Source organism: Capricornis sumatraensis, chromosome 8 (assembly GCF_032405125.1).
Source record: "Capricornis sumatraensis isolate serow.1 chromosome 8, serow.2, whole genome shotgun sequence".
Lineage (NCBI taxonomy): Eukaryota > Metazoa > Chordata > Mammalia > Artiodactyla > Bovidae > Capricornis > Capricornis sumatraensis.
The window spans coordinates 102,022,499-102,044,952 of NC_091076.1; the positions used below are offsets into that span (position 1 = coordinate 102,022,499).

The window sequence follows — 22,454 nt, forward strand, 5'->3', positions numbered from 1 at the left end:
GGGGGTTGGAGTCATCCGGCTCTCTAGGACCCGGATGACTCCAGCCTTTTGGCGATGGACTGGCTGACCTTGAGCAGGGCCTCTTGGAACTGGGGGTACTCTTCCTTCACGTGATGGAGGATGGTGCTGATGCTGACCAGCCTGTCATGCAGACGCTTGAGCTCCATCAGCAATGACTGCTTATTGTGGTGCGTGAAGACGTACCGCCCGTCCTTCACGGCCTGCAGGTACTTAAGGCGCGTCTGCAGGGCCACGAGCTCAGAAAGATTCTTGGGAGGGACAAGAGACCCCATGTCAGGCTATGTGTGTTCAAAAGAGGACACCTGCTGGCCTGGCCCAACTTGAGGATGCGCCAGTGGAAAGCTTGGCAGATCCAGGGGAAGGGGCTGATGGACCCGCCCTCACCCACAGTCCAACCTGACACGTGCCCACCACACCCATCTAAGCTGATCGGGCCCAAACACTGCAGCCCTGAGTGACCCCTGCCTTCTGCTCACACCATATTCAATCCAGCAGAAAATCCCAGTGGGGCAGCTTTGAAATAACGTGCGGAGTCTGATGGCTTCTCACCAGCCTGAGGTTACCCCTGGTCCATGCATCCTTCTTAAGAACTATGATGGCCTAAGACAGGTCCTGTGTCCACTCTCGGCCCTCACATTCCACACTCATCATGAGAACCAAATGACTGTGGTGATCCTAAGTCACTCCCCCCCACCCCATCCCTGAGGGAGCAGCCCATGGTCATGGTGCTGCCCCCTTCAAGCCTCGTAAGCCCGGGGCCTTGGGCAGCCTCCACTCCTGCTGTACCTGGGAGTACTCAATCCCTTGCTTCCCCTTCAAACTTTGACTCAAATATCACTTCCCCTGTGTGGCCATCTCTGGCCACCCTGCCTCCTAGGGCTGCCCCCATCCACCCGACACCCCTTCTCTGCTTCCTCTTCCTCCAGAGTGTCTGTCACCATCAGAAATGAGGTATCATTTTGCTTATTAGTTTGATTATCTGTCCTCCCATCCTCAGATGGTGACCTCGGGGAGGGCAGGGGTTGTCACCTTTTCTGTTCGCTCTACCCCTTGCACCCAGGACAGTGTTGGCCCGTGGAGCCTTCATGAGCAATGTGAGGTGGATGACAGCAGTAGGTTGCTATGATCTGCCTGGGCTTAGCTGGGCCAGGGCAGGCCTTGCTGCTGGGTTCCTGTGGCCCTGGGGCTTGCCTACCTGTCGTTTGAGGGTCGCCAGCTGGTCCAGCTCAACTTCGAGCTCGTCGGCCTCAACATGCATCTTCGACAACTGCTCCTGTTTCTCCAGGAGGGAGTCACTCATGGATTTTTGAGATTCTTCCAGTTCCAGGATGGTTTGGGTGCACTCCTCGGTGGCCTTGGGCAGGGAGGAGGGGGTGATGAGACAGGAGCATCCTGGGACCCTGCCCCCAGTTATTCAGCGGACAGAGAAGAGTCAGGCAGGGAGGACCTCCCAGGTCCCTCTGTGCACACAATCTGGGAGGATTCCAAAGCTGGGGTGTAGGAGAGTGCCTCAGGTGGGGAGGCCAGCGAGGGAGCCATGGCCGGATACTCTCTGGCAGTAGGGAGAGGATTCTGTTGCCAGCCTGGGCAGAGGAGGCCCCTAGGGAGCCAGGAGGGGTGGAGAGGGGTGGATAAAAGAAAGTCCAGGAGTGGCCAACATGGCAGAGAAATGCACAAACCAGGACCAGAAAAGGCCCCTCTGCACCTCCAGGAGTGTCCAAATATTGAGCAGTTGGATCAAATCCATCATTTTCAGCCACGCTTTCCTTATGTGGGGCTCCCCCGACCAGGGCTATTCCAACATCCTCCACCTGGTCCTCTGGGTGACACCACGAGGTGAGGACCCATTTCACAGGTCAGTAAGCCAAGGTACAGAGAGGTCAGACAATATGCCTGAGCCACGAGTAGAAGAGCAGGGCTGGGACACATGGTGGGGCTCCAAGGCCAGGTTCTGTCTCGGATAACCCTTGCCTCTCTGGGAGGAGTCACTGCCCCTGTCTCCACTGACAGATGAGGAACTGTGGGGGTGGAAGGTTTCTCACTCACTGAGGCCACATAGCCAGCCAGTGGGGGCTGAGGGAAATCTGAGCTCGGAGCCCGGCCTGGTGACGGCAAAAGGAGGCGGCGCAGGGGCCGTAGCTGGTCCCCTCCCTGGGCACGCACACACCGCATGGTTAGTCAATGTGGCCAGGTGGACGGGGACATGGGCTCGAGTGGGTGCCCTCCATGTTCCCATCAGCCCATCCCCAGCACCCACTGGGCATCAGTGACACAGGGGCTCACACTCTTCACCAACACTCCATGCTTCCCTGACGCCATTTCTGTTAGAAGAGGGGGCAGAAACAGGGCTGCTTCCAGTCCTGAGCTGCACCTGCCCCATGGCTCTTCTGTTAAACCCAAGACAAACTCCCAAGCAAAGACCTGATCAGAGCAGCGCGGTAGGGACACCCTGGAAGCACCTGTGGATCTGGCCACCACTCTGTCTTGACCCAGAACCGGCACGTGGGGTGTGGGGCTCAGACTTTTGTCCCCCAGTCCAGAAGAAAGTGGCCTGTCTGACTCAGGAGCTGAGCTCCTTCCAGCCCCCAACCCCTACTGCCACTTGTCTTTCTCATAAAACAGCCCCGACATAGCAGCTGGGACCGCAGCTCCAGGAATGAGGGGCGAAGAGGCAGTAAGGCGGATGAGGTGGGGAGGGACCCCCCAAGAAGCAGGCTGGAAGGACCGAGTGAAATCTCAGCCCAAGTCGGAGAAAGTGCCTCAGAAATTCGGCCCTGGATGGTCACGCACGGACGCCTGCCAGTGGGGCCGATGACCCAGCCGACCACCCGTGGATGGGGGGCCCGAGGCGGGGCCTCTTCCCCATGGCCCGGCTCCCCTACCTTGTGAATGTCCCTGATCTTCCGTCGGAGCTCGGTCTGCTTGTGGTGGAAGTCTGTCCGGGTGAACAGCTTCTTGTCCATCTTGCTCTGCCCCTCAGCCCGGGTGGAGATGGTATCTCTTCGGGTGATGGCCAGCTCCATGTCCCGAATCATCTTCTCCTGCTGCTTCAGGAGCTGCCCGTGCTTGACCTGGGTGCACAGGGCAGGGGGGCTGGGCAGGAGAGGGGCCCGCGCCGCCTCCCTCCGCACCCAACTGAACCAGCGGGGAACTCATGCGGGTGATGTCCCAGGGAAGAAGGGAACATGGGGGCTTTGTCAGCTGGTCAGAATGATTTCAGTCCATGTCAAGAATACCAGGTCAGCAGGGCGACACTGAGAAACCGACAGAGACAGGGGTAGATGGGGACACTTGAGGACCACATGCAGCCTAGGGTTGGGTCCTAGAGTAGAAAAAGGACATTAGCCAAAAAAACAGTGATTTCTGCTTAGAGTTTGTAGTTTGGTTAACTGTATCACACCAAGGTTAATTGCCTTGTTAGGAAAAGGCATCGTGGTTTTGTGAGATGGTGGCCTGAAGGGTCTCTGGGGCCTGGGGCTGGGGGCTGGGCTGTGGTGGGAGTGGGGCTGTGAGGGGTGTCTGAGAGCTTTCTGCACAGGAGGGCATGGTCCACGTCTCCATGGGGCGGTGGCCACATTATGTACACTGGACATTTCAAGTGAGTTCACATTACTGCATGTAAGCTTGTTTATTGTTTAGTCGCTAAGTCATGGCCAGCTCTTTTGCAACCCCATGAACTGTAGCTCGTCAGGCTCCTCTGTCCACAGGATTCTTGGCACAAGAATACTGAAGTGGGTTGCCATTCCCTTCTCCAGGGGATCTTCCTGACCCTGTGATTGAACTCATGTCTCCTGCATTGCAGGTAGGTTCTTTACTGCTGAACCACCAGGGAAGCCCTGTAAATAAATTATTCCTCAATAAAGTTGATTTAAAATAACAAGAGGGGGACTCCCCTGGCAGTCCAGGGGCTAAGACTCTGTGCTCCCAAGGCAGAGGGCCTGGGTTCAGTCCCTGGTCAGGGAACTAGATCCCACATGTTGCAACTAGAGATACCATGTGTTGCAACTAGACCCAGTGCAGTCAAATAAATAAACATTTTAATAAATCAAGATGGTGTGGATTTGGGCTCTTAGATCAGTGCACACAGAAGACAGTCCAGAAAGAAACCCCCCAAAATATGGATGCTGATTTCCATAAGGATGTCATTGTGACATTGTTTGTAGTGACAAACAGCAACAAACTGGAGACAGTCAGCATCTTCACATCAACCTGGGAAGGCTTCGTTAAATTATGTTGTATCCATAGGATATTCTGCAACTATTAAAGAAAGTTTATGTCTGTATCACTAAAAAGACAATAAGTTGCTAAGTTATATGTACTATTTTGGTGAAGGAAAACAAAACTGAAACACAACTAGGAGGGAGGGGGCTGGCAGTCCCATTTGTGTGTGTGTCTCCCTGTGTGTATGTGTGCACCTATGTATGTGTGTGCGTCTCTGTGTGTGTGCGCCTGTGTGTGTTGTGTGTGTAAGCTTTGTGGTACAGTGCTTGACCTGCTGCAGCAACATACATGGCTTCTGTGGTTTGAAAAGTCAGTTAAATGGAGTGCTTATTAATGGGTGCATTTGATCAGAATTCCTCTGGACTCAGCCAGCAGGGTTATTATTGACCATGTAATTATAAAAGTGATATATTTCTTTTTATGACTTGCTGTGATTTGTATCCTTAAGTTCCTAAACCTTTGGCTCAGTGACAGCCTGTGATTTAATTACCAGCCTTTTTTTTTTTTAAGGTAATGAAATCCAGCTAAAGATGACAGTAGAGAGAGAACATGCCTTGATGGGGAAACATGGTGTGTTCCTTGCACTCTGTTACTGAGTGAGTCTTTTTGGCCCAATGGTGGGATACAAGTGGGTCATGAGATTGGGTGGGGATTGGTCACAGTCAGCATTTAGAAATACTGGAGTACGTTGCTTGCTTGGAGTGAGGGTAACATAGTGATTTGTGAATACCGTGCAGGTCACTGTGTGTCCTGTGACCATTTTGGTGCAGTAAGAATAAGAACTGGACAGGCACTGGTGGAGAAAGTCAGCAGGGGGAACAGCGAGTTTCCTTGGTGTGCTTGGAGTGCAGGCTGCTGTGCCAGAGTGGTTTCTTCCCAGGACCCCAAGCTCCAGGCCCCCAAGCTCCAGGCCCCCCACCTCCCTCCTTCCACCCACCTTCATCCTGTGTATCTCTGCCTTCATGGCCCGGATCTCCATCTGGCCTGTCTCAGAATCCACAGAAGCCCGCATCTCTTTTGCCAGTTGTATTTTTTTCTCCCAAAGCATGATCTGGTGTCTTTAAGGGGAGGGGAGACAGTGTAAGAGCTGCAGAACAAAGGGTTTTCTTTCTGGAGCTTCGGTGAGCATGGAGCACTGTGCTTGGGGCGTGCTGTGCTTGGAATGGGCTCAGAGCTCACAGAGCAGTGTGATAGGCTGGGAGACCCTTGCCTTCCTGATGCAGGGTGCCCTTGCCGAGCAGGTGGCATGCTTAATTTGCAGGCACCCAGGCAAGGGTTTAAATAGAAACAAATGTCCCCCATTTTGGGACCAGAAGGTAAACTCAGCCCCAAGGCCTGCCATCCTCACCTAGAGAGAGGGGGGACAAGGGAGAAGGCAGATATGTAGCTTTAGGAGAAGCTGAGTAAGTCAAATATAAGTGACAGAAGTTGACATAAGGAGAAGTCAAAAGCCTAAATAGACCAAGAGCCTGAAAACTATTAAAATGTTAGCAAAGACATATTCCCCCCACCCCTGTTGTCTGAATGTTTGTGTCCCCACCTCGCAAATCAACATGTTGGAATCCTCATGCTGGGTCTTTGGTGGGGGCACGGGTGATGAGGTCGTGAGGGTAGAGTCCCCATGAATGGGATTAGTGCGCTCATAAAAGAGACCCCAGAAAGCTCCCCTTCTCTTGCCACCCTGGGAGGACACAGTGAGGAGTCTGCAACCCAGAAGAGAGCCCTCACCCGACCTCACAAGTACCCTGATCTCGGACTTCAGGCCTCAAGAACTATGAGCAACAAATTCCTGTTGTTTATAAAGCCCCAGCCTGTGGTGTTGAGTTATAGCAGCCTGGAGGCACTAAGATCCCCTGAAAAAGTTCCAGGTAGTGTTATGTGTTGACTCTGTCAAAACGCAGGGAACGGATGGTCCCTTTGCCGCTCAGCGCCTTGGAAAGCACATGACGCCAATTAGGGTGCACAAAGGGCAGCTCAGGGGTCCTTCCAGCTCGGAACGCAGACCCGTGCACCCCGAGGGGGAAGACATCCACAGAAAAATATAATAAAGGCTGCTTCAAAGGCAGACAGAGAAAATCGCACTATGGTTTAAAACAAAAAAAAAGAGGGAAAGAAACCCACAGAGAAAATGGTAAAGGAAGAGGGCTGGATTAGGCGTGATTCTCCTTTCTACTCTGCACTCATTGCTATGGTTTACAATGCTTACCGTTGGGTCTGGGTTACTCTCATAATCAGGCACCAGAAAGATCACACAGGTTTTAAAAAGTCTGTCCTGAGGGAAGCTACTCCACTTCCAGTGATCGCCATCATGGCTTTGCAGAAGGGCTGCCCGGAGGCACAGAACTCCGCTGTTCCCAGGGATCGCGCTCAGGTTCCAGGGCCGTGCCTCCCCCGGCCCCCCCCCCCCCCCCGCAACTGGTTTCCGTGAACCGTGGGCAGCGACTCTCCGGAGCGGCGCCTGGGCACTCACTCCGCCTCCACCAGGCTGTTGAGCACGGCTGCCTTCTCCTCGCTCAGCTGATTCAGCTTCTCCTGCAGCTCGATGGTCTCCCGCTCTGCGGCCTGCGCGGGGAGGACAGGGGCGGTGGGCGGGGCCGAGGGCTGCGCGCACCTGCTTGCCCCGCCCATCCGCTCTGAGCCCGGAGCGCACCTTGAGCGAGCGCACGAACTCGCCCTGCGTGGCCAGGTTGTCCTGCTGTAGCTCCTCGGAGCTGCACCGGTTCTGGTTCCTCAGCAAGTTGAGCTTCTTCAGATCGTTGTCCAGGTCCTTCATGTGGCGCTCGATCTGCTTCTGCTCCTTCTTCTCCTGGTTGATCTTGTCTGTGGGGAGGGTGGCCGGGGGTGGGGAGTGGCCCCTGGGGGTTGTGATCGGGGGTCTGTGCCCACGGCGCCCTCCCTCCCCGCTGACCCTCGGGCATCCCCACCCAGACGGCGGAGGCAGAAGGGGACGTGGTTGCCGCTCAGACACCGAGTCCCCAGGAAAGGCCAGCAAGCTCTGGGGTAGGGGGTGGAAAGCAACGACCCCGACCTCGCACAAGCAGGTTTGGGAGCCCCGAGGGGCGGACAAGAAGGCGGCAGGACCTCTGGGAAGAAACAGGCACGATGTGTCCAGGCAGAGTGGGCCCAGGACACCGGCAGCACTTCCTGTGGGGCTGCCGGCCCGGCTGACCCGGTGGGACCAGGTGGCCCCAGAAAGCCTCAGCAGGTGCTGTGGAGGGGCTGGGCAGGGGAGCTCACTTTCTATCCGTATTTTCTTCTGCTCCAGGATGTGGATCTCCTTCTTGGACATGTTCAGGGAGATCAGGTGCTCCTCGCGCTCCTGCGTGACCTTCACCATCTCCTGCTGCAGCCGCAGCCAGGTCACCTGGGCCTGTGTCACGCTGGTGTTGTTTTCCTCGATCAGCTTGGTCAGCCTCTTGATCTCCAGCTCCAGGGGCCCCACTTCTTCCCCCTGAAAGTGATGTTCACCAGAAAGCAGGCTGAGTCCCTAAACTCAGGCGGGCTGCAGAGGGCGGGGACACCTGAGACCATGCCTCTGTATGCGGAGTGGGGGGGGTCTTTACTCAGAGGGCCTAGGGGCCCTGTCGTTGTGTCCCCTCTTCCGCAGTCCCAGGCCATATCGTGTGACCTGCTGTGGGAGATTCTGTTTTGGTGATTTGCCAGTCTGCCACCCCCTTCCCTTCCTCCACTGGCCTGGCCCCACCCTGCCCCAGTCTTGTGGGGCCTCTGTTTCCCAAAAGGGCTTTGCAAATAGTCTTTTCACAACAGACTGTCATAGGTTAGGGTCTTTACCCCCTTGGAATCCATTCGGGTTGCAGCTCTGAGACCACGCTCTGGTTGGGGTCTACCTAAGAGCGTGCCCACCGACTGCCCCTGCTGCTTTGGGATTTGAGGCTGTTGTGGGGTCCTCAGGTCAGGGACACTGGATAACCTGTAGAACTTCAAACCTCAAACCCATCAGACCACTAAGAGCAGCGGTGAGTGAGATCCTGCCCGCTGCCTGTCTTCACATAGTCCATGGGACACACAAAATATCAAAAGAAGACAATTTCGTGCCAGGCGGAAGTTATACTGAATCCAGACTTCAGGGGCCATAAGTAAGGTTTCATTGCACATGGGCGCACTCGTCTGTTTACCTACTGCCTGTGGCTCCTCCTTGTAACCGCTAGGGTGAGGGGTTGCAACAGAGACCGTATGGTCCATAACACCTGAAATATTGACTATGTGGCTCCACAGAGAAGGTCTGCAGACAGCCCCTGAGTCAGCATTCTACACAGACATGTACATTTCACCCATAAGAGGGGTAGGGTGGGAACGCCTGTGTCCTACATGAGTCCGTTCCTGAACATAAGCAGTTTCGGAAATGGCCAGGCACAGATATCAACCCGAGTGGCCTCTCCTGGTCCCAGGGTCCTACCCCAAGTTCAGAAACCATCTGCTCCAGCTGCTTGTTGAAGAAGTTGATGAGGCCTTGCTTTCTTTCAATCAGGATCGTGCGCCTGGAAATTTCATTTTCACTGTTGGTGATGAGGTCACTGACTTTTTTCACTTCCTTGTCCAGCTCAGCCAGCGTCTTCTGATGCATGTCCAGCCTGCAGTTGGTGTTCGTGACGTCCAGGGTGGCCTGAGCAATGTCGCCATCAATTTTGGAAAGATGTGTCACCTGAATAAGCAGAAAGGAACAAGTCTGAACTTTTTCCCTCTTTCTGAGAGGCTCCACATGAGCTGGTTGGCTTCTTGTTTTCCTTGATCTGGATATTCATCTGGAGAAATTCTAAAACAGAGGAGGATGTTGATTTTTTCTCCACCTTATGACCTGTCAAAGGACTTACTTGTTTGACCCTAATGATTCCTCACAAAAAAAGAAAGCTGATATTATCTCTTCTTATCAAACAGTAAAATACATTGAAATGGGGAAATGTAAAAATACAGATGATCACCCGTAAGCCTGCCACATAGTTATCCAGCATCACTATTTAGAATCTATCCTGCCTTCTTGACTTTGTATATAAACCCTCCTCCTCCCTGCCCAAACAAAAACAGGGTCACACTGTACATATAGCTTTGAAAGCCACGTTTCAATTTGACACATGTCATGTCACTTTTAATGGTTGTATAATAGTCATATTTGTAACAGAGATTGGGAAGCAAGTCACAGCTGTCCCTGGGAATGTCATCTGTTCCACAAGTACAGGGGCCCTGCTGTCGACAGCTCATGTGCTTTTGGTGAAGAAACCCAGCATGCCTGCCCTCTTTGAGCTTGTCGTCTGTCATCAACATTCCTACTCGAAATAATGCTATGACAAATGCCAGCTTCTAACTTCTATTTTATGGGACAAATGTCCTTTGCATTTCACTAAAAAATTGGACACCGTCCTGGAGAGAAAAGATTGTACTGTGGGGTGTCATTTACCACCTGGCCAGAGGCTTGTGATCCTGGAACTCTTGCCAAGCATGGTTTTGGGGTTGGGAGCTTCAGCCCAGGGCAGAGCTGCCCAGGGCTCCTTGGACCTGCCCTCTGTCCTGAAGGCTGAGCCAGCCCACCCTACCTCCTCTGCAGGTTTCAGAAGACAGATTTGCTCCATTCTTTCCTACAGTGGAGAGTTGATTGTAAGGACACTTGTGAGAATTAGGGAGGGAGGCAGCTCAGGCTCACTTTGGTATCAGGGCCCTTTTCCCTGGACTGTGGCTATGCCTTGACCTTGCCAGCCAGCCTCTCACTGTTGGCTGCCCAGCGGCTCCTGCCCATGCAAATCCTCAGCTCTCTATCAGCCTGCGGCTCCCACCAACTCCTGCCCATGCTCCAGTCATCTCTTCTCTTCCCCCACGTGACCCCAGCTGGCTTTGTCAAACACCCACTCTCTGACCAACTATCATGCCTGGCTTTCCAGGACATCCCTAGGTTTAAAGTCAGATCTTGCCAGCATCTCAAGGCACCCAGCTCCCTATGGTCACAACTTGGCCCCTTTGGCTCCTCTGAGCTCTGGTTATCCACCCATCCCTTTCTTTGCCAAGATTATCCAAGGTTGCCAGGTCTTCACAGGGACCATGCTTCCTCACCATACTGGAAGGGCTTCAGTTCCTAAGTCTCCTTTCAGCCACCAAAGAGGCCAACCAGAGCACCCTGACCTCCCCTCAGCCTCCTCAGGCTGTTTGTCCCCCATGTTGAGACCACCCTGGCCTCCTCCTGGGACATCGGTACTGCTCCTTTATTAATTGTGTAGACCCCATGGTTCACCCATGCCTGCAATCCCTCTGAACACAGCTCTGGATGATTCTGTCCCTCTACAACTTCTGCTCCCTGTCCCAGATATCCTGTTTGCCACCAGGCCACAGGGGTATTGAGCAGTTGGAGAAGTGCCTCCTTTCAAGAGCTGGATTTGCCATTGGCTATTGCAATAAATGCTGGCACAGGACTCTTTATTGCCCTCATGTGGACACGAATAGTAGTACACCTACTGCCCACAAAGCGCTCCAACACATACTGGTTCAGGACTCTTTACTGCCATCCTGTGGACATGGGTGGTAGTACACCTGCCACCCACCAACTGTTCCAACAAATGTTGGCCCAGGACTTTACTGCCCTCGTGTGGACACAGATGGTAGTACATCAGCCACCCACCAAGTGTTCCAACAAATGCTGGCCCAGAACTCTTTACTGCCTTCCTATGGACACGGGTGGTAGTACACCTGCCACACACCAGCTGTTCCAACAAATGCTAGCCCAGGACTTTATTGCCCTCCTGTGAACATGGGTGGTAGTGCACCTTTTGCCCACGCATTTTTGTAATAAATGCTGGTCCAGGACTCTTTATTGCCCTCCTGTGGACATGGGTAGCAGTACACCTGCTGACCATGAATTTTTGCAATAAATGCTGGTCCAAGTCTCTTTACCGCCCTCCTGTGGACATGGGTGGTAATACTCCTACCCCACGAATTTTTGCAATAAATGCTAGCCCAGGACTCTTTACTGCCCTCATGTGGACATGGGTGGTAGTACACCTGTATCCCACCAAGTGCACAAATGCTGGCCTGGGACTCTTTACTGCCCTTCTGTGGACATGGTGGTAGTACACCTACTGCCCACCAAGTGCTCCAACAAATGCTGGCCCAGGACCCTTTACTGTCCTCCCGTGGACATGGGTGGTAGTACACCTACTGACCATGAATTTTTGCACCACATGCTGGTCCAGTACTCCTTACTGCTGTCCTGTGGACATAGGTGGTAGTACACCTATCACCCGCCAAGTGTTCCAACAAATGCTGACCGAGGACTTTACTGCCCACCTGTGGACATGAGTGTTAGCACATGTGTTGCCCACATGGGTGACTGGGAAAGGGGGACACCAGGGAGCCTGGGGATCAGCCTCTGTGATGTTGCATCAGGGCCGGGCAAGTTTATTTCACACTCACCACACTGCATAACTTTTCCAGTGCACACTTGGGCCCCATTGTTTTGCTCCCAGCAGGTAGTCTTGCCCCCACTTCCTGGAATAAGAACTGGTAGGACTCCACTAGCATCAACCAGGACATCTCAAGGAGACCCAGGCATGCACAGTCTTGGCTCCAGCCCCCTCTCCTCAGTTCCTGGGCACAAGCAAGCCAGGAGCCAGCTTGTCTCCTCCCAGGTATCTGGGAGGCATGAGGTGCCTCAGAGTTCTAGCAAGCCACGTAGACAGCACCCTGAGGCAGGGGGTCACACAGGAAGAGCCAAAGAAGAAACAACCTAAGTAGCAAATTGCTTTTTTCAGGACATAGGGACCCCTGCTCAGAGAAAGGAAAGACCCTGGGGGAGCAAAAGAGAGCTCTTTCCAGGGATAAGGATTGGGTCCTCAGTCCAGAAGGGCCAGTCACACTCAGGACCCTCAGGCACATTCTGGGAAAGCAGAGGGTCAGGCTACTCCATGACTCATTGTAAATGCTCCTACCAATTTGACCAGGGTCTCTGCTGCAGTAATTTATCCTTAGACATGTGGACAAAGATGTGTGAACAGGTATGTTCAGTGCTGAGTTATTTCTAAAGTTTAAAACATAGAAACAACTTTAAGTGTCCAAAGAGAGAATTATTAAAGAAAACATGTATATTTGAAGGATAAAATGCGATGCATAAACCAACAGGCACTTTTTCTAATAACATTTATGGAAAATGTTATGTTAAATATGACCAATAATGTAAAATAAAGCACTACACACACAGTGAAAAATTAATGGGCTCCTACACTTGTTGTTTGTGCACTTTTCACTCTGTGTTGTGTTTCAGTAAAATTAATGAAAATGGATTAGAGTGGTTTAAAGACTGATATATAGGAAGAGTTCTATGTCCTCTTAGGTTGTGTGTGCATATGTATCTTCACATGTCTGTTCATGTATGTGAACAGGTTAAACAAATGTGTGTGTGTGTGTGTGTGTGTGAATCTGTGTGCTTATGTTTGCTCATGTGTGCATGTGGGGATGTGTATGTGAATGTGTGTTTCTGTGTGTCTTTATGTGTATGAGTATGACCATGTGTGTTTAGAAAAATTTCCAGAAGGAAATACACCCGAGTTTCAGAAGAGATTATCTGTGGATGGTGGGATTGCAGCTGTCTTAGTTTCTTCTTATGCCTTTTTATATTTCCAGGTTTTCCACAATAAAAATGCATTACTTTTACAACTAGACAAAAATGAAAGGTGAATGGACATGCTCAGTGCCCTTCCACTGTGGTCTGTCCCCACTAGAGCTGCCCAATGTTTGAGCACCATGAAAGCATCCACCCGTTGTGGCCCAGGTGTGTGCAGCTGGCATACCAGGTTGGTCTTTTCCTTCTGGAGCTTCAGGATGAGCTGGTGGAAATATTTGGTCATCTTGTTGGAGGTCATGTGCTCCTGCAGCTTCTCCGTGATGGAGGCATCCATCTTCCTCCTCAGCTCCAGCTCGTGCTGGATGGCCTGGTGGAGGGTCTGCAGTTCTCCCATAGTTGTCATGTATTCCTAGAAAGGAAGAGTCAGAGGGTGGATACCATGCAGCAGAGTGGGGAGGCTTGCCCTGCTGGTGGGGGACATGACTGTACCACATGGGCCTTGCCCAGTGCATCCTCTGTGTCCAGCAGGGTGAGCCTGTAGGTGTTAAACTCATTCTGCAGGGCCTCCTCCTTAGTCAGGCACTGTGAAGTCAGTTTCTGCATCAGGTTGGCTTCTGTCTCTGCCCGGTTCAGGATGCTGGCCAGCTTCTCATTCTTTTCTTCCTCCTTCATGATGGATTTCTTATAGGCTTCAAGCTCACCATCCATGGACTTGACTTGATGCTGGCATTCACTGCCAAAATTGAAAGAGCAAAGCCAGGACATCAGAACACCAATGTGTATGGTGGTATCCTACTGGGAGGAAGCTCACAGAGTGAAGAGAAAGAAATTAGGAAACCAACTCTATTAGTATTAGTCGAATATTAAAAAAAAACCTTTGCACTGCTTTCAAATATTATTTATTTTTTTAGCCACACTACACAACATGTAGGATCTTAATTCCCCAACAAGAGATCAAACCCATGCCTCCTGCAGTGGAAGCATGGACTCCTAACCACTGAACCATCAGGGAAGTCCCAACAGTGGTTGAATCTTGACTACTATTTTCTAATGTGCTGAAACTATTACCCTTCTCAAGCCCTAGTCTAAAACTCTTCTAATATTGTGATGATAGGAGGAGGAAGGACAGGAAACTGTTGGCTTGTGCTTGGTTGTGAGGAGTGGTCACTGCCAGCCCATCTCCTTTAGTTGTGATCATAATCTTGGAAAGAAAATGCTGCTATCTCAGTTTGGTACTCTTGAACATGAAGCTCAGGGCATTTGAGTAAATGGTGTGGCTGGGAGGAACACAGGTGGCTGTCTCTTCAAATTCTCTCAGCATACTGGCCATGGACATGCCCATAAGTAAAGTCAAGTTAAAAACTGCAGATTCTGGATAATGGAATTTGAATTTTTGTGTGTGAGACATTTTTTCCCTTAATTCTTTTCAATGACCAAATAGAACTTTAAATACCTCATTGGCATACAATTAGGCTTTATCCAGTTTTGTTTTTTTTTTTCTCATCTCATCAATGTAGCAGTAAACATCATTAGTCAGTCAGTTCAGTCACTCAGTTGTGTCCGACTCTTTGTGACCCCATGGACTGCAGCACACCAGACCTCCCTGTCCATCACCAACTCCTGGAGCCTGCTCAAACTCATGTCCATTGCATTGGTGATGCCATCCAACCATCTCTGTCATCCCCATCTCCTCCTGCCTTCAATCTTTCCCAGCATCAGGGTCTTTTCCAGTGAGTCAGTTCTTTGCATCAGGTGGCCAAAGTATTGGAGTTTCAGCTTCAACATCAGTCCTTCCAATGAATATTCAGGACTAATTTCCTTTAGGATGGACTGGTTGGATCTCCTTGCAGTCCAAGGGACTCTCAAGAGTCTTCTCCAACACCACAGTTCAAAAGCATCAATTCTTTGGCACTCAGCTTTCTTTATAGTCCAACTCTCACATCCATACATGACTACTGGAAAAACCATAGCCTTGACTAGACGGGCCTTTGTTGGCAAGGTAATATCTCTGCTTTTTAACATGCCATCTAGGTTGGTCATAACTTTTCTTCCAAGGAGTAAGCGTCTTTTAATTTCATGGCTGTAGTCACCATCTGCAGTGATTTTGGAGCCCCCCCAAAATAAAGTCTGTCATCATTACACATTAAAAAAATAAAAAAACCCGCACTCTGAAAACTAAAAGATACTGATGAAAGAAACTGAAGATGACACAAATAGATGGAAAGATATATTGTATTCCTGGGTTGGAAGAATCAGTATTGTTAAGATGACCATACTACCCAAGGCAATCTACACATTCAGTGTAATCCCTAACAAATCACCAGTGGCATTTTTCACAGAACTGGAACAATAACTTTTTTTTTTTTCAAGTTGAAACAAAATAATTTTTATTTCCTAACCCATGGCAAACATATACATCCAATATGTACTTATCTTGCATACTCGGTCACAGATGACCTCCAAACTACAACTGCCTTCATATTTAAGCAGGAACTAAAAGTTACCTTAGTTGACATGATAAATGCTCTTAGATGGATCATGTATGAATATATTGGATTGGTGACAGCAGAATCTGACTAATTAGTTCTATAAGTTTAAAGCTTGGAAAAGCTACTACGTTCACATCTAACACTTTCTGACAAGTAGGATGCAGCAATATCAGCTTGTACTCCAGAGAAATTTCCTTAGCTTTTCCACTTATCCACATCTGTTGGTATTGTGCAGGCAGATTCACATGGTGGTGGTAAAGCATCCACAATGGCTTTGGCAGCATCAGGATCACACTGGAAGGGGCTCTCAGACACCGTGGTGTTCATGCAGCTGATTCCTTTCCCATCAATTTTCTTAGTCACTAATGTTCTCCAATAGTCATGAGTGCTTTCAATAATGTCAGTTGCAAAGTTCTTATCTTTAAATTCTGCATTGAAAGCAAACTCATTCTCAGGTTTTCCATCTGGAACCTTGTACCTCCTAAACCAATCCACAGTAGCTTCCAGGTAGCCAGGTTTCAGCTGCTTGACATCATTAATATCATTATAATTGGCTGCATCAGGGTCTTCCACGTTAATAGCAATGACTTTCCAGTCGGTTTCCCCTTCGTCAATCATCGCCAGAATGCCCAGAACTTTCACTCTGATAATTTCCCCTTGTGCACACACCTTGCTTCCAATTTCACAAACATCAATTAGGTCATTGTCACCACAACAGCCAGTGTATTTGTCATTGTGTCCTGGGTCTTCCCAAGTCTGAGGGATGGCACCATAGTTCCAGATATATCCTTTATAAGGGAACAGATTTGCAACATAACGGAGTTTTCCTTTCTTCACATCTTGTTTAATTGGGTTTAAAGGGTCCTTTGTAGCAATCTCCATTTTTGCATTCGACCAGCGTGGTACTTCAACAACCATGTGAAACACTTCCTTATCTGCATAAATTGGAATATCATGAAATGGAGAGATATATTGTCCTTTTTCATTTTTGAGGAAGACTCAGTACTCGAGGGTGAAGGGCACCGTGCGCTCCCGGAACAATAACTTTTAAAATTTGTATGAAAACACAAAATATTCTGAATAGCCAAAACAATCTTGAGAAAGAAGAACAAGCTGGAGAAATCACACTCCCTGACTTCAACTATACTATGAAGCTACAGTGATCAAAACAATATGGTACTGGCACACACACACACACACACACACACAGCAGATGCATAGATCAATGGAACAGAATAGAGTCTGGAAATAAACCCCCACACACGGTCAATTAATCTAAACAAAGGAGACAAGAATATACAACGGAGAACAGACAGTCTCTTCAATAACAAGTGCTGGGAAAACCAGACAGCTACTTGCAAAAGAATGAAATTAGAACATTCTCTAACACCATATACAAAAATACACTCAAAATAAATTAAAGACTTAAATATAAAGCCAGATACTGTAAAACTCCTAGAGGAAAATATAGGCTGAATACTCTTTAACATAAATTGCAGTAATATTTTTTTTTGATCCATCTCATAGAGTAATGGAAACAAAAGCAAAAATTAACAAATGGGGACGTCCCTGGTGGTCCAGTGGTTGAGAATCTGCCTTGCAATGCAGGGGACACCAGTTTGATCTCTGGCCTGGAAAGATCCCACGTGCCATGGGACTATGCACCACAACTGCTGCGCCTGTGCTATGCAGCCCACTAGCTGCAACTAGAAGCCTGCCTGTCTAGAGCCTGTGCTCCACAATAAGAGAAGCCACTGCAATGAGAAGCCCACACACTGTGATTAGAGAGCAGTCCCGACTCTCCACAACCAGAAAGCATACACACATCAATAAAGAGCCATCACATTTAAAACATAAAATAAAAGAAAAAATAAACAAATGGGACTGAATCAAAATAAAATGTTAAAATAAACAAATGGGACGGAGAAGCTTTTTCACAGTGAAGGAAATCATAAACAAAAAAAGAAAACATACAGACTGGGAGGAAATATTTGCAAATGATACGACCGACAAGGGATTAACTTCCAATATATACAAACAGTTCAAATAGCTCAATATCAAAAAACCAAACAACCCAATCAAAAAATACGCAGAAAATCTAAACATACATTTCTCCAAAGAAGGTATACAGATAGCCAAAGATGCTCAATATGGCTAATAATTAGAGAAATGCAAATCAAAACTACAATGGATATCACCACACACCACTCAGAATGGTCATAATCAAAGTGAAAGTGAAAGTGAAAGTTGCTCAGTCGTGTCTGACTCTTTGCAACCCCATGGATTATACAGTCCATGGAATTCTCCAGGCCAGAATACTGGAGTGGGTAGCCTTTCCCTTCTCCAGGGGATCTTCCCAACCCAGGGATCAAACCCAGGTCTCCTGGATTGTAGGCAGCTTCTTTACCAGCTGAGCCACCAGGGAAGCCCAAGTATACTGGAGTGGGTAGCCTATCCCTTATCCCTTCTCCAGTGGATCTTCCCAATCCAGGAATTGATAGGGTCTCCTGCATTGCAGGTGGATTCTTTACCAACTGAGCTATGAGGGAAGCCCATCAGTCAAAATGGTCATAATCAAAAACTGCGAATAACTGGGACTTCCCTGGTGGTCCAGTGATTAAGAATCTGACTTGCAATGCAGAAGACGTGGGTTCAGTCCCTGGTTGGGGAACTAAAATTCCCACATGCCGCAGAGAAACTAAGCCCTTGTGCCCAAACTACTGGGCCCACGTGCTCCTGGAGCCCACATGCCACAACTAGAGAGCCATGTGCCACCAGCAGAGACCCCACGTGATGAAACCAAGACCCAACTTGCCCAAACAAATGAATACTTCAAAAAACCACAAACAATAAATGCTGGAGAGGGTGTGAAGAAAAAGGAATCCTCCTACACTGTTGGTAGGAATGTAAATTGGTGCAGCCTCTACAGAGAACAGTGTGGATGTTCCTTAAAAAACTAAAAATAAAGTTACCATGTGATCCAGCAATCCCACTCCTGGGCATGTATCTGGAAAAGATGAAAGCTCTAATTTGAAAAGATATATGCACCCCAGTGTTTATAGCAGCACTATTTACAATAGCCAATACACGAAAGCCATCTACATGTCCATTGACAGATGAATGGATAAAGAAGATATGGTGTATATATAAGTGATTACTCAGCCATAAAAAAGAATGAAATAATGCCATTTGCAACAGCATGGATGGACCTAGAGATTATCATATTAAGTGGAGTAAGTCAGAGAAAGACAAATACACGGTATCACTTAAATGTGTAATCTAAAAAAAAATAATACATATGAACTTATTTACAAAATAGAAATAGACTCACAGACATAGAAAACAAACTCAGGGTTACCAAGGGGGAAAGGGGTTGGAGGGATGCATTGGGAATTTGAGATTAACAGATACACTCTGCTGCTGCTGCTGCTAAGTCGCTTCAGTCGTGTCCGACTCTGTGCGACCCCATAGACGGCAACCCCCCAGGCTCCCCCGTCCCTGGGATTCTCCAGGCAAGAACACTGGAGTGGGTTGCCATTTCCTTCTCCAATGCATGAAAGTGAAAAGTGAAAGTGAAGTCGCTCAGTTGTGTCCAACTCCTAGTGAGCCCATGGACTGCAGCCCACCAGGCTCCTCCGTCCATGGGGTTTTCCAGGTAAGAGTACTGGAGTGGGGTGCCATTGCCTTCTCCAACAGATACACTCTACTATATATAATGCTAGCTAATAAACTGTCATTGTCACAAAAGGAGAAAGACGGTGGTATTTTAAACCTTTATTTCTGTTTTCCTAATTTCCTGGGATGTGATCACTTATCCTGAATAAAAATTATTCTTAAAAAAGACACACTTGGGAATTCCCTGGTGGCCCAGCGGTTAGGATTCGGTGCTTTCACGCCGTGCCCAGGTTCAATCCCTGAGGGGGAACGAAGATCCCACAAGGCACACGGCATGGCCAAAAAGTAAAATAAATAAAAAATTTAAAAGACACACTTTAAAACTGTCCTTCACAGAGAACAGACTAGTAGTTGCCGAGCAGGGGAGGTCAGAGGGGAGATGAAGTGGGAGGTTGGGGTCAGCAGATATAAGCTTTTATAGAGAGAATGGATAAACAACAAATCCTTATGTATAGCACAGGAAAACTATATTCAATATCCTATAATAAACCATAATGGAAAATAATATTTAAAAAAGAATATATATATGTATAACAGAAACACTTTGCTGTAGAGCAGAAATTACTACATTGTATGTAAATCAACTATACTTCAATAAAAATAGATTAAAATGTCCTTGATTAACAGATATGAATAGAAAAAAAAAAACCCAAAACATAAAGAACTTGTGGAGTCTAGAGTATGTCTGAAGCTTGACCCAATCCATCTGAGGATTAAGAGGGAGCCCGCTGCAGGAGCTCAAGGTGGTGAAGCTGACAGATTAACACCTGACAGAGGTGCTGAGCCCCGCCTGCCCCCGGGTTTCCTGTAGGAAAGTATGGCAGAAGCAGAAACCCAGGCACAAGGGGACCTGTGTGTGTCCTTGACCCTGAGAGGGCGTAAATTCTAGGCAGGGTGTCCTCCCTAACCCCAGGTGAGCACAGTTTTAAATTTTCTGGCTTGTTCTGAGATGTTTCACATGGGAATAACCGGTTTGCTTTTTTTTTTGTAACTTTTATTTTGTATTGGAGTACAGCCGATTAACAATGTTGTGATAGTTTCAGGTGGGCAGCGAAGGGACTCAGCCATATGCATACATGTACATATCCATTTCCCCCTGAACTCCCCTCCCATCCAGGCGGCCACATAACATTGAGCAGAGTTCCCTATGCTATGCAGTAGGACCTTGGTGGCTAGCCACTTGAAATGTGGCAGTGTGTACATGTTGACCCCAAACTCCCTAACTAGGCTAGTGGGCTTTGCAGGTGTGACTTCCAGTGTTTGCTGCAGCCTCCTCATGATTCTGTGGTTGGGACCCCTCCTGATGGGACTTTGTCACTAATGGTAAAGAGTCGGTGGGAATCTTGTCTTTCACGTCTTATTGTAGCGGAGACCCATTGATCTCAGGTCACCTGCTGGGTCCCAATCAACACGACATGCCCATGAGTCCCAGGGAGCGAGGGCCACTTGGCCTCCCCAAGTGGGAAGGGGGTGATGTGACACGATGTGTCAACAGGGCAATCCCCAAGGGCCTTGCCAGTGCCCTGTGTCTGCCCTGTGTTAACCAGCAGCTCTCTGTGCCTACGGCAGTCCTGAGTGTCCAGAACTACAGGCCTCCCTGGGCTTGGGGGACGTTGGCAGTGGTGGGGCACCACTGCCAGACCCTGGGCCTGATGGAGGCCAGCCGGTGCTGAGGAGGTAGTCCCTGCCTCCAAGTCCCATACCACCTTCGACCTCCCTCTCTTCTCCCACAGCTAAGGCACTTCCTCAGCACCCAGACAGCTCCCAGGAGGGTCAGGGGCAGGGAGGTGTCTAGCTTCATGTCCAATGTCTGGACCATCAGCCAGGAAATCACCATTTTTGTTCATTTTCTAAAATGGTCTACACGCTACAAGCTGGTATTTGGTACTTTAGTTTAGCTGCTGAACTGGCCTGGAAGTCCCAAACGATGCAATGTTCTGTTTTTGCAACACCTTGAATGCAGAGTTCCAAAGAATAGCAGGAAGAGATAAGAAAGCCTTCTTCAGCGATCAGTGCAAAGAAATAGAGGAAAACAACAGAATGGGAAAGACTAGAGATCTCTTCAAGAAAATTAGAGACACCAAGGGAACATTTCATGCAAAGATGGGCTCGATAAAGGACAGAAATGGTCTGGACCTAACAGAAGCAGAAGATATTAAGAAGAAGTGACAAGAATACATGGAAGAACTGTACAAAAAAGATCTTCATGACCCAGATAATCATGATGATGTGATCACTAATCTAGAGCCAGACATCTTGGAAAGTGAAGTCAAGTGGGCCTTAGAAAGCATCACTATGAACAAAGCTAGTGGAGGTGATAGAATTCCAGTTGAGCTGTTTCAAATCCTGAAAGATGATGCTGTGAAAGTGCTGCACTCAATATGCCAGCAAATTTGGAAAACTCAGCAGTGGCCACAGGACTGGAAAAGGTCAGTTTTCATTCCAGTCCCAAAGAAAGGCAATGCCAAAGAATGCTCAAGCTACCACACAATTGCACTCATCTCACATGCTAGTAAAGTAATGCTCAAAATTCTCCAAGCCAGACTTCAGCAATACGTGAACCGTGATCTCCCTGATGTTCAAGCTGGTTTTAGAAAAGGCAGAGGAATCAGAGATCAAATTGCCAACATCCGCTGGATCATCGAAAAAGCAAGAGAGTTCCAGAATATTGTCACCCTGCTTATTTAACTTCTATGCAGAGTACATCATGAGAAATGCTGGACTGGAAGAAACACAAGCTGGAATCAAGATTGCCGAGAGAAATATCAATAACCTCAGATATGCAGATGACACCACCCTTATGGCAGAAAGTGAAGAGGAGCTAAAGAGCCTCTTGATGAAAGTGAAAGAGGAGAGTGGAAAAGTTGGCTTAAAGCTCAACATTCAGAAAACGAAGATCATGGCATCTGGTCCTATCACTTCATGGGAAATAGATGGGAAAACAGTAGAAACAGTGTCAGACTTTATTTTTTGGGCTCCAAAATCACTGCATATGGTGACTGCAGCCATGAAATTAAAAGACACTTACTCCTTGGAAGAAAAGTTATGACCAACCTAGATAGTATATTCAAAAGCAGAGACATTACTTTGCCGACTAAGGTCCGTCTAGTCAAGGCTATGGTTTTTCCTGTGGTCATGCATGGATGTGAGAGTTGGACTGTGAAGAAGGCTGAGCGCTGAAGAATTGATGCATTTGAACTGTGGTGTTGGAGAAGACTCTTGAGAGTCCCCTGGACTGCAAGGAGATCCAACCAATCCATTCTGAGGGAGATCAACCCTGGGATTTCTTTGGAAGGAATGATGCTAAAGCTGAAGCTCCAGTACTTTGGCCACCTCATGTGAAGAGTTGACTCATTGGAAAAGACTCTGATGCTGGTAGGGATTGGGGGCAGGAGGAGAAGGGGACGACCCAGGATGAGATGGCTGGATGGCATCACTGACTCGATGGACGTGAGTCTGAGTGAGTTCTGGGAGATGGTGATGGACAG

General features: G+C 48.7%; 1 protein-coding gene and 1 pseudogene across 1 annotated transcript in view; both read right to left on the reverse strand.

The window, feature by feature from the left end:
* Positions 1 to 23: 23 nt before the first annotated feature.
* The window catches only part of CCDC40 (coiled-coil domain 40 molecular ruler complex subunit), a 41,157-nt gene continuing 18,726 nt past the window's right edge, over positions 24 to 22,454 (reverse strand). Inside the window, exons 9-18 of the mRNA XM_068977510.1 lie at positions 13,292 to 13,535; positions 13,029 to 13,211; positions 8,660 to 8,905; positions 7,480 to 7,693; positions 6,893 to 7,062; positions 6,713 to 6,804; positions 5,180 to 5,300; positions 2,904 to 3,092; positions 1,217 to 1,375; positions 24 to 269 (exon numbers count right to left, since the gene is read on the reverse strand). Coding sequence (XP_068833611.1) covers positions 24 to 269; positions 1,217 to 1,375; positions 2,904 to 3,092; positions 5,180 to 5,300; positions 6,713 to 6,804; positions 6,893 to 7,062; positions 7,480 to 7,693; positions 8,660 to 8,905; positions 13,029 to 13,211; positions 13,292 to 13,535 — 1,864 coding nt within the window. The remainder of the gene's footprint in view (positions 270 to 1,216; positions 1,376 to 2,903; positions 3,093 to 5,179; positions 5,301 to 6,712; positions 6,805 to 6,892; positions 7,063 to 7,479; positions 7,694 to 8,659; positions 8,906 to 13,028; positions 13,212 to 13,291; positions 13,536 to 22,454) is intronic.
* On the reverse strand, positions 15,487 to 19,242 carry LOC138082764 (inorganic pyrophosphatase pseudogene; annotated as a pseudogene).